This window comes from Kogia breviceps, chromosome 16 (genome assembly GCF_026419965.1).
Source record: "Kogia breviceps isolate mKogBre1 chromosome 16, mKogBre1 haplotype 1, whole genome shotgun sequence".
Lineage (NCBI taxonomy): Eukaryota > Metazoa > Chordata > Mammalia > Artiodactyla > Physeteridae > Kogia > Kogia breviceps.
This window is the reverse complement of record NC_081325.1, coordinates 21,407,221-21,421,141: the sequence shown is the minus strand read 5'-3', so window position 1 is coordinate 21,421,141 and position 13,921 is coordinate 21,407,221. Positions and strand designations below refer to the sequence as shown.

Below are 13,921 nucleotides of genomic sequence, written 5' to 3'. Positions count from 1 at the left end.
TTCCTCTTATTATTATTAACAGAGGAAAGAGTCCCAGCCTTGGATCATATGACTTCCAATAATCTGTCATATGATCTTGGACATATTAATGAACCCCTCTGAATATCATTTTGTTTTTCATTGTGATAGTGGGAATTTATTTATTTGTGTAAATATCCTGTCTATTTCTAGAAATAATATTCAGGTACCTAAAAATGGAAAAAATAGCTCTTCTTGGTGTTGTAGGGCCTATTAAATGATGGGACACATGCAGAAGTGCCTCCGATGGTGTATGGCATTTAATTGGTATTCCTCTCCTTTCTTAATTATATTTCCAGATTCAATTTTCCACAGTTATGACCCAAAACTGTTAACAGTTTTTAACAGTTTAACACGGCTCTAAGCAGAGATGTCCACTCATGGAACTCTGGAGCCAGCATCACACAGGGCAATGGAACAGCCAATGCAGAGGAATCATTGCATCTAACACGACTTGGGGCATGGCCTTACCCTCAGTCCTGACATGTCAATAACAACAGCAGGAATACCTTCTTCATCTCCTTTTGGAGCCACCTGTTCAAGCAGGTGGTAATAAGCTTTTGAGTCCTGTGAGAAATGAGGAAATTACAATTTTAAAATGGCACAGCTAATTACATACTTAGCACGACAATAATTTCCCCAAAGCAAACATATTTCATTTCTCAATCAACTATCATTCAAGAATGCAACTTAATTAACAAAGCTGGGAACATTCACTAATTTGAATTTTCTATTTGTCTCTTTATATATTATATTTGCCTTTCTTTCTAAAAGGAGTATAACAGTTAAAAATACAGGACATACATAAAAGGCAAATGCTATTCTGTTGATCTTAGCGGAGAAAAATAATTTGTTTACATGTATTAAATTGTATACAGGAAAATATATATACCTTTATATTGCTGTAGAAGTCAGTCAGCTAAGGTTTAATTAAAAAAAAAAGTGACAGAGAAAGGAAGCAGAAGTTTAAGGCAGAGTTTAAAAACACATTTAAATGGACAATCAGCAAAAGAAAAAGATTTCAAAGACAGAATATTGAAGCATTCACAAGCAGTCTTTATATAAAGGGAGCAATATTAAGGTAAGTGCATTTACTACTTATCAAGAAGCTAGAAAATGTGGTTTAGTTTAGCTATTGCAGAGCAGATATGAATACTGAATTCTCATGTTTTCTTAGATTCTGGAAATCTAAGAAATAGATTAATAATGATAATAATAATAATAATATTAATTAATAAGCTTATTGACAAAAAATTTTCTGAATCATAGTCTTAAAATTATAAGTTTATTCTCATTCAGTGAAAGCCTACAGATTTTCAGGTAACTTATTTAAATCATTTAAAGACATCTTAATTTCTCTTAAAGACTGAAAAATCAGCTGTCACTCTGTTTGTTTTTAAAAACTGGGTAGAGCCCAGGGAGAGCTGAGGTAGGCTCACCTCTTGCGACATTAGAAAGATGAGAAGAGAGAGCACCGGCCATGGATGCTGCACCTGGGAAACTGATTTTCATCTCTTCTCTCTACCGTCTGCTTTCTCTTACTTTTTGCTGTAGGTATTTTGAAGTCAGTGAAAGTTCCATGCAGGGTTAGGCATGAATAAAATCTGCACATCATGTGTCACATCTCTTTAGCTTTGCTAAGAGTCACCTCATTTCACCAGACCCTAAGAACCTTGTCGCATTCATTGTATTTTGGGGGTTCTCCCCTCCTTTGCTGACTGTGTGTGATTTAAGGGCACCTCCCAAAGTTGCCCCATGCTCAGACTTACATGTCACAGCTCGGACGTTGGTGGTGAGGCAGCTACTCCCAGAGAACAGGCACAACCACTGTATAATTGCTCAGCTTGCCAGTTCCTATCTCATATTCTAAAGAACACAGCCTTTCAGTCATAGCTAATCAGGTAAATTTATGCCCCCAACCAAGCATCCTAACTTTATCTGAAAAGTTTGAGAATTTTGGCTGGAATAATTGCAGAGCCTAAGTGTTGAGCACAAAGGGACATAATGCTGTCCAGTTCCTGTTTACGCCCAGTTTGGCTGGTGGCGCAAGAAGAATGTTAATAACCAGTGAAAGTTGTGTAGTTAGAAAAAATAAATTTGGCATTATTAGCTTATGTCCTAAGGAACGGGGGACTTTCCATCTAGAAGCTTCACTCTAATTGGTACTGTGCCTGCCAGACCTTGAGTTCTAAAAGCCATTAAGTCCACAGCAGGGGGAAGTTGTCACTCAAGAATTACAAGCCTGGGTTGACTTGGTGAGTCATGTGACCTTTCCTCTGACTCTTCTTCTTTGGAGAAAATGTCTTTAACTTTTGAGAAAGTGGAGACTGGAATGTTTTTCTCATGTTGCATTCCAGCATCTCATACCATTTCCTACTGGGACTGACATTCCTTCCCGCTCCTTAAGCCCTTTCTGTGTCGGTCCATGTGTTTTCAATGCTAACAAGCTGCTCCTTTCACCTTGGCATGGAACTTTTCACAAACTTGAAAACTACAGTGCATGCTTCCCTCAGCCTTTCCCCCTTTTGGATCGCTGTTGTAGGACTAACTGTGTCTTCTATGTTTTCTGGGGTTAATTCTCATTGCAGATGGCTTCCAGAATCATTATCTTTTTTTTTTTTTTTTTTTTTTTTTTTTTGGTATGTGGGCCTCTCACTGTTGTGGCCTCTCCCGTTGCGGAGCACAGGCTCTGGACGCACAAGCTCAGCGGCCATGGATCACGGGCCCTGCCGCTCCACGGCATGTGGGATCTTCCCGGACCGGGGCACGAACCCGTGTCCCCTGCATCGGCAGGCGGACTCTCAACCACTGTGCCACCAGGGAAGCCCCAGAATCATTATCTTTTAAACATCACTCTGGTTTCTACAAATAAAAAGCTTTCAAGAAATTTACGAATTGTTTTAGAGGAGCAGTATGTATGGTGGTCAAGTACCATGGAGGTCAACTGCTCCGTTTGAGTCCCGCCCCCATTCCCCCAGCTATGTGAACTCGAACAAGTTACTTATATTCTCTTTACCTCGGTTTCCTTATCTGCAAAATGAGCAAATAATAATCCTTACCTCAAAGACTTGTTGTGAGGATTAAATGAGTCAATACATGCATAAAGCAGTTAGAACAGTGCCTGGCATGCAGTTCATACTGTTTGCTATGATTTAGGATAATTAGAAGAGTAATCCTGGTTTCATTTTTTTTAAAGGAATCCCCATCTGATGCTCCCGTTGATAAAATCAGAAAACATTAGAATCCTACACAGACTCTCTTTACCTAAAAATCAGTCTTACCTCTTGCTCTTCCTCTATCTCACCCTCATCCCTCTACGTTCTGATGTTGAAACTCCAGGGGACACCCATCTTGTTTGATGCTAGGGCCTTGGGCAGGTCTGATCTGTATGTGGCCCTGAGCTGCAGCTGCACATGGACTCGAGAACAGCATGGGCTCCAAAACAGCACTGGCCACTCTATCTAACACCAGAACTTCTGAAGAGATGAAGCCCTTTGTCTTTATCTTTGTCTCTTCTCTGTTAATGCCCCAATTCCCTTCCCCCCTGCGGTTAGTCGTGTACAAAGTACACTCCTCCTACCTTGATGTCACTGCTGAAGTTGTTGATTTTGCTGCAGCCTGAGTTTTCCAGGTGGTAATTAGCCCATCTCAGCAGGAGTTCCTCGGGGGAGAGTTTCATCAAATCCTCCAGACTCTCCCCTTCTCTCAAAAGAGCAGCCAGTGCTGAAGAAGGGCAAAAACCGAAGAAAAATAAATGCAGGGGATATTTGGGGGGATTAGTTATAAATTAAACTGAGCCCTGCTGGGAAGTCAAAGATACCACGTTCTCTCTCTGGGACAGAGGGACATATAGCCTTTCCCATGGAATAAACACTTTATTGTTATTCCCTGAAAAGAGGTGTAAGATATTGTAAGCCTATTTATTATCCCCATTTTTTGGGTGGGGAAGACAAGGCACCAATGAATATCAGTGCTATGCCTAAGACTACAGGAGCAGAGCCATGGAAATCAGCAAGACTATCGACTCAGAACACTCTGCTCGTCTGTCAGAGCGCGTTTGATATGATATGACAGTTTTGCTTTTAAGAGATCTATTTCGTAGTAACGACAATGTCCTCTTGTTTATTCCCATAGGTGTTTTATATTTCAAATGCTTACCTGCATAATTATAGCATCTCAAAAGTGTAATTAACTCTTTCCTCTGTTTCCCGGATGAATTAAGTCATTTTTGCTCAGCTAGAAGGTTTAAATTTAGCTGAGGTCATTATTTGCAAATCAATATTCTTTCTAATGTGTTCTAAGTTCCCTATTTGCTTTTTTCTTCTTTATATTCTGTTTAATATACTGGTTTTCAAATGGTACCCCATGATTCTTTACTGGTTACTTTGATTTGGACATGTAAATAAAATATAAATATATATATATAAGGTTAGAATTTGGCTACAGATTTCATATTAGTAGGATCTGTACAGGAAAAATGAAAGGTAACAGTGTGTTTTGTATGATATTTATCAAGGTCTACTATTACTGTCTAAAGGACAGGCTGAATTGTTTAAATGCTTAGGACGCTGACAGTAGATGGAATAAGACTGACAGCTACAATATTTAGTTGAGAACTCTGAAACTCTAAATGTAATTTCCTATAATCTTGGTAAGACTGAGTTTCTGCTCTGGTGCTATCACTGCAGTATATGAATGTGAATCACTTCGTAAAATCCAAGTTTAAAATAGCCTAATTTGTTACCAAGTGTCTAAAGGCCAAGTGAACTCAAAAGCTCTTGAGGTTCGGGTCCTAGACAGCTAGACTGAGTTATAGGTTCTAAACAAGCATTATTAGTAGTCTGTGGTCTTAAAAAAGCTTTTGCTCTCTTGTTTTAAAAAGTCTGGGCAGTGTGGATAGAATGTGTTACATTTTCAAAAACTGAAGATTCTGAGTTTGATAACTCCTGACATCTTCCTCTCACAGCCCCCAAGAGACACACTGACAAAAAGTCATGCCATTATTAACGTTGGAGGCTTTGCAGGTACCTTCGTTTCTGCTGAGTTCGATGTCCGCAAATAACCCAATCTTGATGACCTGCCACAGCAGTCCCAGGACCAGGTAAGGCTTCCCCTCCTTTAAGTCCTCAGCCCCGATATTAACCACTTGGCAGCCGATGGCTGAGGCAGAGTTCAGAGCCAGGTTCAGATTCTCCTGAAGGAGAAAAAGTATGCAAGTTTTTTTTTTTTTTTTTTTGACTTTGCAGATGCCAAATGATCATTCTTGATCGGCAGCAGCAACGTTTTGCTTCTAGAAAGTTCATAGGTCTAGAGGCATTGTCTTCACTAGATCTTTAACACTGAAAATAAAGCAGGGAGTAACACCTGGATTTTACTGGAGTAAAATCCAGTAACCCAGACACTGGGCTCAGGCAGTGCCTAGTCCATCAAGCCAGAGCCCTGAGTTGAAGGCTCCTCCTGGTCAGAATGAAACTAACGAGTCATCTTCTTCTTCCATCCGGCTCTGTGATGGAGCCTCCACTCTCAGCATCTCCATCAGCCAGCAATGAAGGGGCACATTTGAGGGCAGTCACTGTCTTGTCACTGGTTATTGTCAATAACCCAGTTGTTAATGTAAATCAAGGTCATGAAAGAGAGTAACAAAATATCTTTTTGACATTCGGATTGGATATTGAAGGAATGAAAAAGATTCAAATGAAATTCCTAGAAAAGACAGAGCGGTTTTTACTAGGACACTTTATTGAGTATCTATAATATCTAGGGACCTTGAGTACACACACACACACACACAAACACACACACGCATACCCACATACATACAGATGATATGTTCTTATAACTAACAACAATGTATGTACGGTAATTCATACACAGGTGGAATAGGGTCAGTGAAACTTTCAGTCCAGGGTCTTTTCTACAGTTGACCCTTGAACAACACAGGTTTGAACTGCTGGATCCACTTATATGTAGGTTTTTTTCGATAGTAAATACTACGGTACTACACGATCCACGGTTGGTTTAAACCATGGATGCAGAACCGTGGTTATGGAGGAACCAAGTACAGGAAGGGCAGACTGTAAATTATATTTGGATTTCGGACCGAGTGGAGGGCTGACACATCCCCTTCTCCCCATGGTTCAAGGGTCAACTGTACTATTATTTCTGAGTCCGCAACGAAGGAGATATCAGAGTCAAAGATGTACAGAACTTGTTTTTATGATAAATTAAAAACAAAACATAAGCCACCAGTGAATTGGGAAGGGGCCTATCGGAAGAAAACTGGGTTTTTACCCTAATGTAGAGCTCAAAGTGACAAGTACAAAATATCAAGAACTAAAAGTTAACATCAAGATTAAATATGACATTAAGTGCCTTCATGTACATTTAATCATAGTTCTTGCTTTGATCATGGCTTCCATTTTTTAAGAACACAGGGTTGCTGAAATCCAAACAGGACATAATATATTGCTCATGATTTAAGGAGTGAGATGTGGTTTCTGAGCAAGAAGATTACAATAATGTTAAAATGCTGGAACATAAGACAGAAATGCAGCTTACTTACTACCAGTCACTGTTGCAGTTAATCAACAAACTGAAGGCATAAAAGCAAATTACATTTATCACATTGGTGCCTGTGGCCAATATACCACCGTGAAGGCTGCCAGAGCACTTCCCGTTTTTTACCCCCTCATTTCTTAGAAAGGCTAATCTTTTCAGATAAAATATTGTGTAGTTGGCATCAGCTCCAAGATAAACTGCCAGGGAAAGTTTGAGTTAAATTTTAGCCAATGTGAATTTTATTCATACGTGGCCCAAACAAAGTCTACCCCAGCTACTAATACTCACTAACTTCCCTCACCCGCCCCCCCTCCCCCCGCTATATTAATACAAGACAAAAGAGAAATGTGTCCCCCTCTCCCTACTAGTCATGACAGATCACCAGCCCAAAGCCTGGGCTTTGGAAACAATGTCTGAGCGCCTGAAAAAGGCTGGCTCAGCAGTCACGGCGACTCATTTCTTCAAAGCACAATCCTACGTTAAGGTAACACAGGGAAGACACACCTGAATGGTGAAAGGGGTGAGTTTCTTTTTGTTGATTGTTCTTTCATCAATTGTGTCCGGCACTGACAGGTTGATCATTTTACTGAAAGAGAAACAATTAAAGAAAGCAGGCTTCTAAATAGAAGAGCCCAGTGACACTGAATTTAAATTCTAGCAATGCCATAAGCAAAGAGGCCGGCAACATCATTGGTGCTACCCAGCGTTCAGATATAAAATCAATTTTGCAGTTTTGACTAGACTCAAACTCTCTGTGGGAAAGGTTAAGTTTCCTTGAATACATACAGTATATTGAGGCAGGAAATAAGAATCCTACTTCATTCACTCACCTAAAAAGCTGGAATATTATTCTGGTTTCCTTAGCACATTAGGAAATTCTGGGTGGAGAGCCAAGGCAAATTCTCTATGAGTACTTCACTTTCTCAGCCATGAAAATTGCTCCACTATATAAAAGATTATCTATACACTTTTGAGCTTATATAATGTCTAAATTTCTAGTTGACAGCTGGTCAAACTCTATACCTTCAACTGATCATATAATAAAATGTTTTATATTCTCCTGTAGGCATTATAGTATCAGTACTTTAGAAATGTCTCCCACTTAAATATCTAATACATTGGTCAGACATCCAAAATAAGCAGCTATGGGCTTCCCTGGTGGCGCAGTGGTTGAGAATCCGCCTGCCGATGCAGGAGACACGGGTTCGTGCCCTGGTCCGGGAAGATCCCACATGCCGCGGAGCAACTAAGCCCGTGAGCCATGGCCGCTGAGCCTGTGCGTCCGGAGCCTGTGCTCCGCAACGGGAGAGGCCACAACAGTGAGAGGCCCGCATACCGCAAAAAAAAAAAAAAAAAAAAAAAAAAAAACAAAATAAGCAGCTATTATTTATGAAAAACTGATTTTACCCACTTAGCTTTGGTTTAACCTCCAATGGGTCATTAAAAATAAATTTCCTTAGGTCACTTCCATCTTATTTAAAGAAAGGAAGCTGAGAAAAAATCCAAAGGAACAACAACAAAATCAAAGAATAATAAACTTGAATGTGACTATTTCTTTTTTTAATAAGAGAAATCAACATTAACTTTTTTTCTAACAATTTTTAGGCATATAGATGCTTAAATAAAGATGTATTTCCACAACTTTGCTGTGTGTATGTGTGTACATATATTTAAATAAAAGGCCCTTTACTGCAATTTAGGCAAAACAAACCCCTAAATCATTATTTGAAAAATATGAAACTCTAGTGAACTAGAAGCTCTGGGAAACAGTAGGAGAGTATAAGTATATACTTATAAGTATAAGATATCCCTGCCCTTGAAAAGCTTAGAGTCAAATTACAGAGACAAAATATATGGGTATGAAAATGTACATAACAGTCCAAAGCAGAACATTCTAATGTCTCCCCCAAAGTACTACAAACAATATGTGCTTTAAGAATTCAGTGAAGGGAGAGATCAGTAGGAGTTGGAATAACCAGAAAATTTTACAGTAAATGGATTTGTGTAGGAGGAGAGGGTGGGGAAGGACATTCTTAAAAAGGAAAATAAAAGGCAAAGCCAGAGGTGCAAGTTGTAAGCAAGGTGTGTATAGGGAAGAGTGAGTATGGTTGGTGAAGCATCCAGTCGTTCATACAACCCTTCACTCATGCCCCGGGCGGTGCCTGAGTCATGGGCGTCTTGGGAGGTACAACTAGAAAGAGATTGAGGGAAGACCAGGGGGTGGTCTTAAAGAGTCAGGACCCAACGAGACAGGACCTGAACAGGCAGGCTAGGTTTTTGATGTTTTCTTTCAGCTGTTGAACTTTTTAAAAATGAAATCTCATGGTGAGCTCTAATAAACAAAATACCGAAAGTGGAATTGCTCTGGTCAGAGCAGAGGAGGGGTAGGAGGCTCAAACTGTTGCCCACACATCTTTCCCTTCAATTCCCGAGACCACCTGAGATTGGGCTTTCAAGCCTCCTCATTCAGGTCACATCTTACAGTGCCAGAGAGGCTGCCGAAGCAAGAGCCACAGAGGCATTTTCAAAGGCACCATCCTGAATTGACCAACCGTGTTGAGAGGGCTCCCGTGCATAGAACACATCCCTCCTTTTCCAGGTGCCTGCAGCATTTGTGCACCACTCAATAGTTCTTTTTTTTTTTTCACACAACATATATTTAGTTCAACATAATAGTTCTTTTGCTTGAGGACTTGCGTTGGATGCTTCAATTATCATGCTGCTGTTATCATTCAGTTCTATGTACTCTCACAGCAGGCCATGCTCAGATGAAGCAAAATGGCGTATATTCCAAAAATAATTGATTTTGACCTTGTGTTACTATATCTCTATGTTCATGTTTGTCTCTGTACTGTGCACCCCTCTCCTCCACCCAAGTGATGGTAGTTTTACATTTCTCATTATAAGCTGCTTTTGAAATCAGTTTGCTCTCCTGAACCTGCCACATGAAAGTCTGGAAAAGCATTTCAGATCCAGCTGAGTCCCAAAGGAAGTGAGCCTAAAGATAAACACAGTGAATTGCTGGTATTCCAGAAAATTCTAGGGAAACTTTCAGAAGCCAAGAAGGTATTTACCAAAGCACAATGCCATCTCCAACAGCACTGAAGAGATCATTGGTGTTTGGATTCATTGGGATGACATGCCGACAATCAGGGTCATTTTCCAGGGCTTTGTTTATCCAGTTGACAAAGGCATACTTCTCTTCCTCTGCAAGTAAATGATTAAATATGACTTATTTGCAAAGTGAAAATTTGATACAAGCAAAATTATACACATGGATCTTAGATTCTTGTGCCCAGGAGAGACATTGTGAGGCTAATCTTGTCCATTATCCTATCATCTCACATTTATTGACATTAAAAAAATCTCAAATGATTTGGGAAATAGGCACAGAATCTCTGTTCACTCCAACCATAAAACATATATATAGCAAGCAGATTTAGAAGCTACATATATGCAAATATATTACATTTTGAAGTAAATATATAGGGACTTCCCCGGTGGCACAGTGGTTGAGACGCCACGCTCCCAATGCAGGGGGCCCAGGTTCGATACCTGGTCAGAAAACTAGATCCCACACGCATGCCACAACTAAGGAGCCCATGTGCCGCAACTAAGGAGCCCACCTGCGGCAACTAAGACCCGGCACAACCGAATAAATAAATATAAAAAAAATAAAGATGTATATTTTAAAAAAAGAAGTAAATATATACATATCTGTATTTTATACATGTAAATATATATAAATAATTAAATGCTCATTTATATTTGTATACAATTTAAATGTGAATGTGGTTTAATGCTTAGCTCTAGCTCTGCTGATTTAAATGTGGGGTGATCACAGGCAATCTCTGCAATATCTCTGAGCTTCTTTATACAATGACAGGTAACCCCACTTGATGAAACTTTCTGTATGCCACTTCACTTTTACAAAAGACCTACCTTGGTACCCGTTTCCGTTAACCAAAAGAAATCCAAAGGGGATTTTTGCTTTTACGAGAAAAGGTGAAAAGTAAACATAGCTCTCCGTGTTTGTTTTGCAGTGTTTGTTTTACAGAGGTGGTGGGCGCCCCTAGCAGGGAGAGTGGCCCTGCCCAGCTCCTTCCCCGGGAGCTACGCGCCACACCTCGGCATCAAGCGGCCATTGTTTTGAACTGTGTCTGTGAGCATCTGTCTCATCTCAACTTATTCTGTGCATCCATTAGCAAGATATGCCCTAAGGTAACTGCTTCTTTGCTTTACGCCATTTCAGTTTATGAGAGGTTTCATAGGAACGCTCTGCTTTCAGGTAGCAGGGAGAAACTGTATAATGAAATTGCTATGTAATGAAATCATTTGTGACACGTTCTTTCTTTCCTATCCATAAAGCTGCCAGAAGTTGACTTTAGAAATTTTAATAAAGCCTCAGGTTATGCCTTACAGCCCAGCACCGTGTTTCCCAAACTGCATGTCACTGAAAAAAAGAGTCCCTCAGAAGAATCCTAAGTCACAAAAGTTTGGGAAACATCACACAGCATATTATTGTCTTGAAGATTCCTAGTGCACGTTTACATAGTAAAAGGCTGTGAAATTTTCTTCACAATTAAGCATTGTACTTAACCATGAGCTGATCTTTAAGATCAACTAATGTTTTGAAGACCTCAGTCTGGGAATTATTGGATTACTGTACTGTTCTGGAGAAGTTTCCATGAAGGCTGCTGGATGGCAGCCTTCAGAATAAATATACAAGTCTCCTTCAAATCAATGAAAACACAACTTTTTTTTGGACCGCTCAGCAGGCATTTTGGAGCATGAATTTTGGAGGTAGAAGCTTGGGTAGCTCTTTTTGTCCAGAAGATTTACAAAGGAATTCTGGCAGCCTTTAATGTACTTTTAAAATGCTGATGCGATTATTTGGTATCGGACCCTACCTGGAGCCAGAACTGATGGCCCACTTATACACAGGAAAATAGGCAGTAGTCAATAAACTCATGTTAACATCTGTCTTTCTTTGTACCCCTTAGGTTTGAACACTGAGTTTGGAATCTGTAACCCTAGAAGGCGTGGATCCTTCTGACATTGGTCCTGTGTACCTCCGCCCTCAACTCATCTCAACGCTCTCTCCACCTCGGCTTCCCCGCCCCACACGGGCACACCTACCTGAATAGGAGTGTTGGGTCCCAACACTCGATTGCTCTGAAGTGCCCCCGATCGCACAAATCCCTTCCTTCTTATTGATTGCTTTTCTAAAGGTCTTGGCAACATCTGTGCTTTTCAGGCCATGAAAAACCTGCAAAAACGTAATTTATCTGTAGAAACCCAATCTGTGATGGATGAAACCATAAAGGAAAGAATAAGCAGCGTTGAAGCAAGGAGGGCGGGAATGTATTTCGGGACGTTTTCCGAATTGAACTCCCGCATTTCGAAGGCATCTCCTTGGATTCTGCGTCATACTCACCTTGATGAACTCATCAAAGCTGATCTTCCCATCCTGGTCCAGGTCGCCTGCAGCCATCAGGTTTTGTACAATTTCTCTCACTCTGTACCCAGGCAGAGGGAAGTGGGCAGCCTTGAACAAATCGTTCAGCTCATTGCAGCTGATGTACCCATTGCCGTCAGAGTCTGTAAGGCGAACGGGGAGCTGAAGGTTTGGGGAGATGTGGGTCACAGCAGGAAGAGAGGTGAGAGTAGGCTGGATTGGAGGGGAGTGGGCAGGAGAGAGAGTCATTCGGGGGTTGTGGCCTGACCCCATGCAAAGTCAGAATCTCCCAAGAGGCCTGTTGCTATTGGATACGGGCCTTAGCATCACTTCCAACATCCAAGAGTCATAATTTCAAAACAGAGGTTCTGACAGCTGAATCTGAAGAGACTCTCATAGAAACAGATGGGAGAATAAATCACAGGTTTGGGGCTACAGAGTAAGAATAAGTATGGAAAACTAGGAAAACAAAGGAAACCGAAGAAAGCAGATAAGCTGTGAAAGATGAGGCTTAGTTGGCCATTACCAGGAAAGGCTACAGGGAGCAAAGGGCCCATATTCCATGTCTAGATAGAGAAAGAAGTAATTTTCTTGAAGAACAGCTTTCAAAAAGGTTTCCCAGCTCCTCTAACCAATACCACTGTATTCCTGTCCCTAAGGCTACAGGGGACAAAGGGCCCATATTCCATGTTTAGATAGAGAAAGAAGTAATTTTCTTGAAGAACAGCTTTCAAAAAGGTTTCCCAGCTCCTCTAACCAATACCACTGTATTCCTGTCCCTTCTGCTATTTTGCTCATGTTACCATTCACTGAATCTGTCCTAAAGCTACTAAAAAAGAAGAGAATTGTGTGACTTCAGGTAGCAGGTTTACTTACCAACTTTGGCAAAAGCTTCTCTGAGCTCCATCATTTCTTCATCAGGTACTGATCCTCTGGCCATTTTTTTATTGCTTTAGGCAACAGATCTGCAGAGAGGGGACAACATAGGGAGTGGCTGATGTGTATCTTCTTAAAATACAACACTGAGAAGCAATTCTCATGTATTAAGTAAAGAAATATTCCTCGGCATCCATCATGACTTATAATTATCTTCCCCAAATGTAAGAAATAGCCTTTTTCTTAACCCTCAATGTGGTGGCCTCCAAAGATGGTCTGCACCAATTCCTCTCCTTCCTTTGATTCTCTCCTCACATCAGGAGATGGAGCTTATTTCCCTCTCCTTGAATCTGGGCTGATCCTGCGACTGCTTTGACCATTTAGAAGGCTGGAGAAGCCATGTCTGGGGCTGCAAACTTCTGCTTCCTGCCTTTTGGAATGCTCATCCTTGGGCTGTTCCCTCTTGGAACATAACTGCTGTGCTGTGAGATGTCTAAGCCACAGGAAGAAGCCACATGAAGTATGAAAACTGGATGCTCTGGTTAACTGTCCCTGCTGTGCCCCCAGCTGACAGCCAGCATCAACTGCCAGCCAGCGGAGTGGGCCATTTTGGACACTCCAGCCCACTTGAGCCGCCGGATGAACACAGCCTCAGCCAACATCACATGAAGCAGAATTGCCCAGAATTCTGATACCAACAGCACTGAGAGATGGTAAAATGATGGCTGTTTAAAATCACATTTTGGAGTAGTTTGAAACACAGAAATATACAACCCAAACACAACTGTTATATAAATGTCTTTTAAAGAGATATCTTCACGTCCATACTTCAAATGAATATGTTTGGCTAACCCAACAGATAAACTTTATAACTTCAAAGGGAGTTATCAAAGTTCTCTAAATATTTAAGAAAACAGGAAGGGAATCTGACACGCTAATAATTCATTTATGGGAATTTGAGGGACTTTTTAGGTGTTCTCAGAAAGGCTGGTGTTGGCCGAGAAACAATGC

General features: G+C 40.8%; 1 protein-coding gene across 10 annotated transcripts in view; it reads right to left on the bottom strand.

The window, feature by feature from the left end:
• Nucleotides 1-13,921, bottom strand: part of LCP1 (lymphocyte cytosolic protein 1) — a 138,136-nt gene that overhangs the window by 25,973 nt on the left and 98,242 nt on the right. For 5 of the 10 annotated variants that reach the window (XM_067016626.1, XM_067016622.1, XM_067016624.1 and 2 more), the window contains exons 2-10: nucleotides 12,911-12,999; nucleotides 12,014-12,177; nucleotides 11,716-11,845; nucleotides 9,651-9,783; nucleotides 7,081-7,162; nucleotides 5,047-5,212; nucleotides 3,599-3,741; nucleotides 911-937; nucleotides 490-585 (exon numbers count right to left, since the gene is read on the bottom strand). In XM_067016626.1, the coding sequence (XP_066872727.1) occupies nucleotides 490-585; nucleotides 911-937; nucleotides 3,599-3,741; nucleotides 5,047-5,212; nucleotides 7,081-7,162; nucleotides 9,651-9,783; nucleotides 11,716-11,845; nucleotides 12,014-12,177; nucleotides 12,911-12,974 (1,005 nt within the window). In that variant the 5' untranslated portion in view covers nucleotides 12,975-12,999. The remainder of the gene's footprint in view (nucleotides 1-489; nucleotides 586-910; nucleotides 938-3,598; nucleotides 3,742-5,046; nucleotides 5,213-7,080; nucleotides 7,163-9,650; nucleotides 9,784-11,715; nucleotides 11,846-12,013; nucleotides 12,178-12,910; nucleotides 13,000-13,921) is intronic. The other 5 variants (XM_067016628.1, XM_059041866.2, XM_067016630.1 and 2 more) reach the window with 1 other exon arrangement.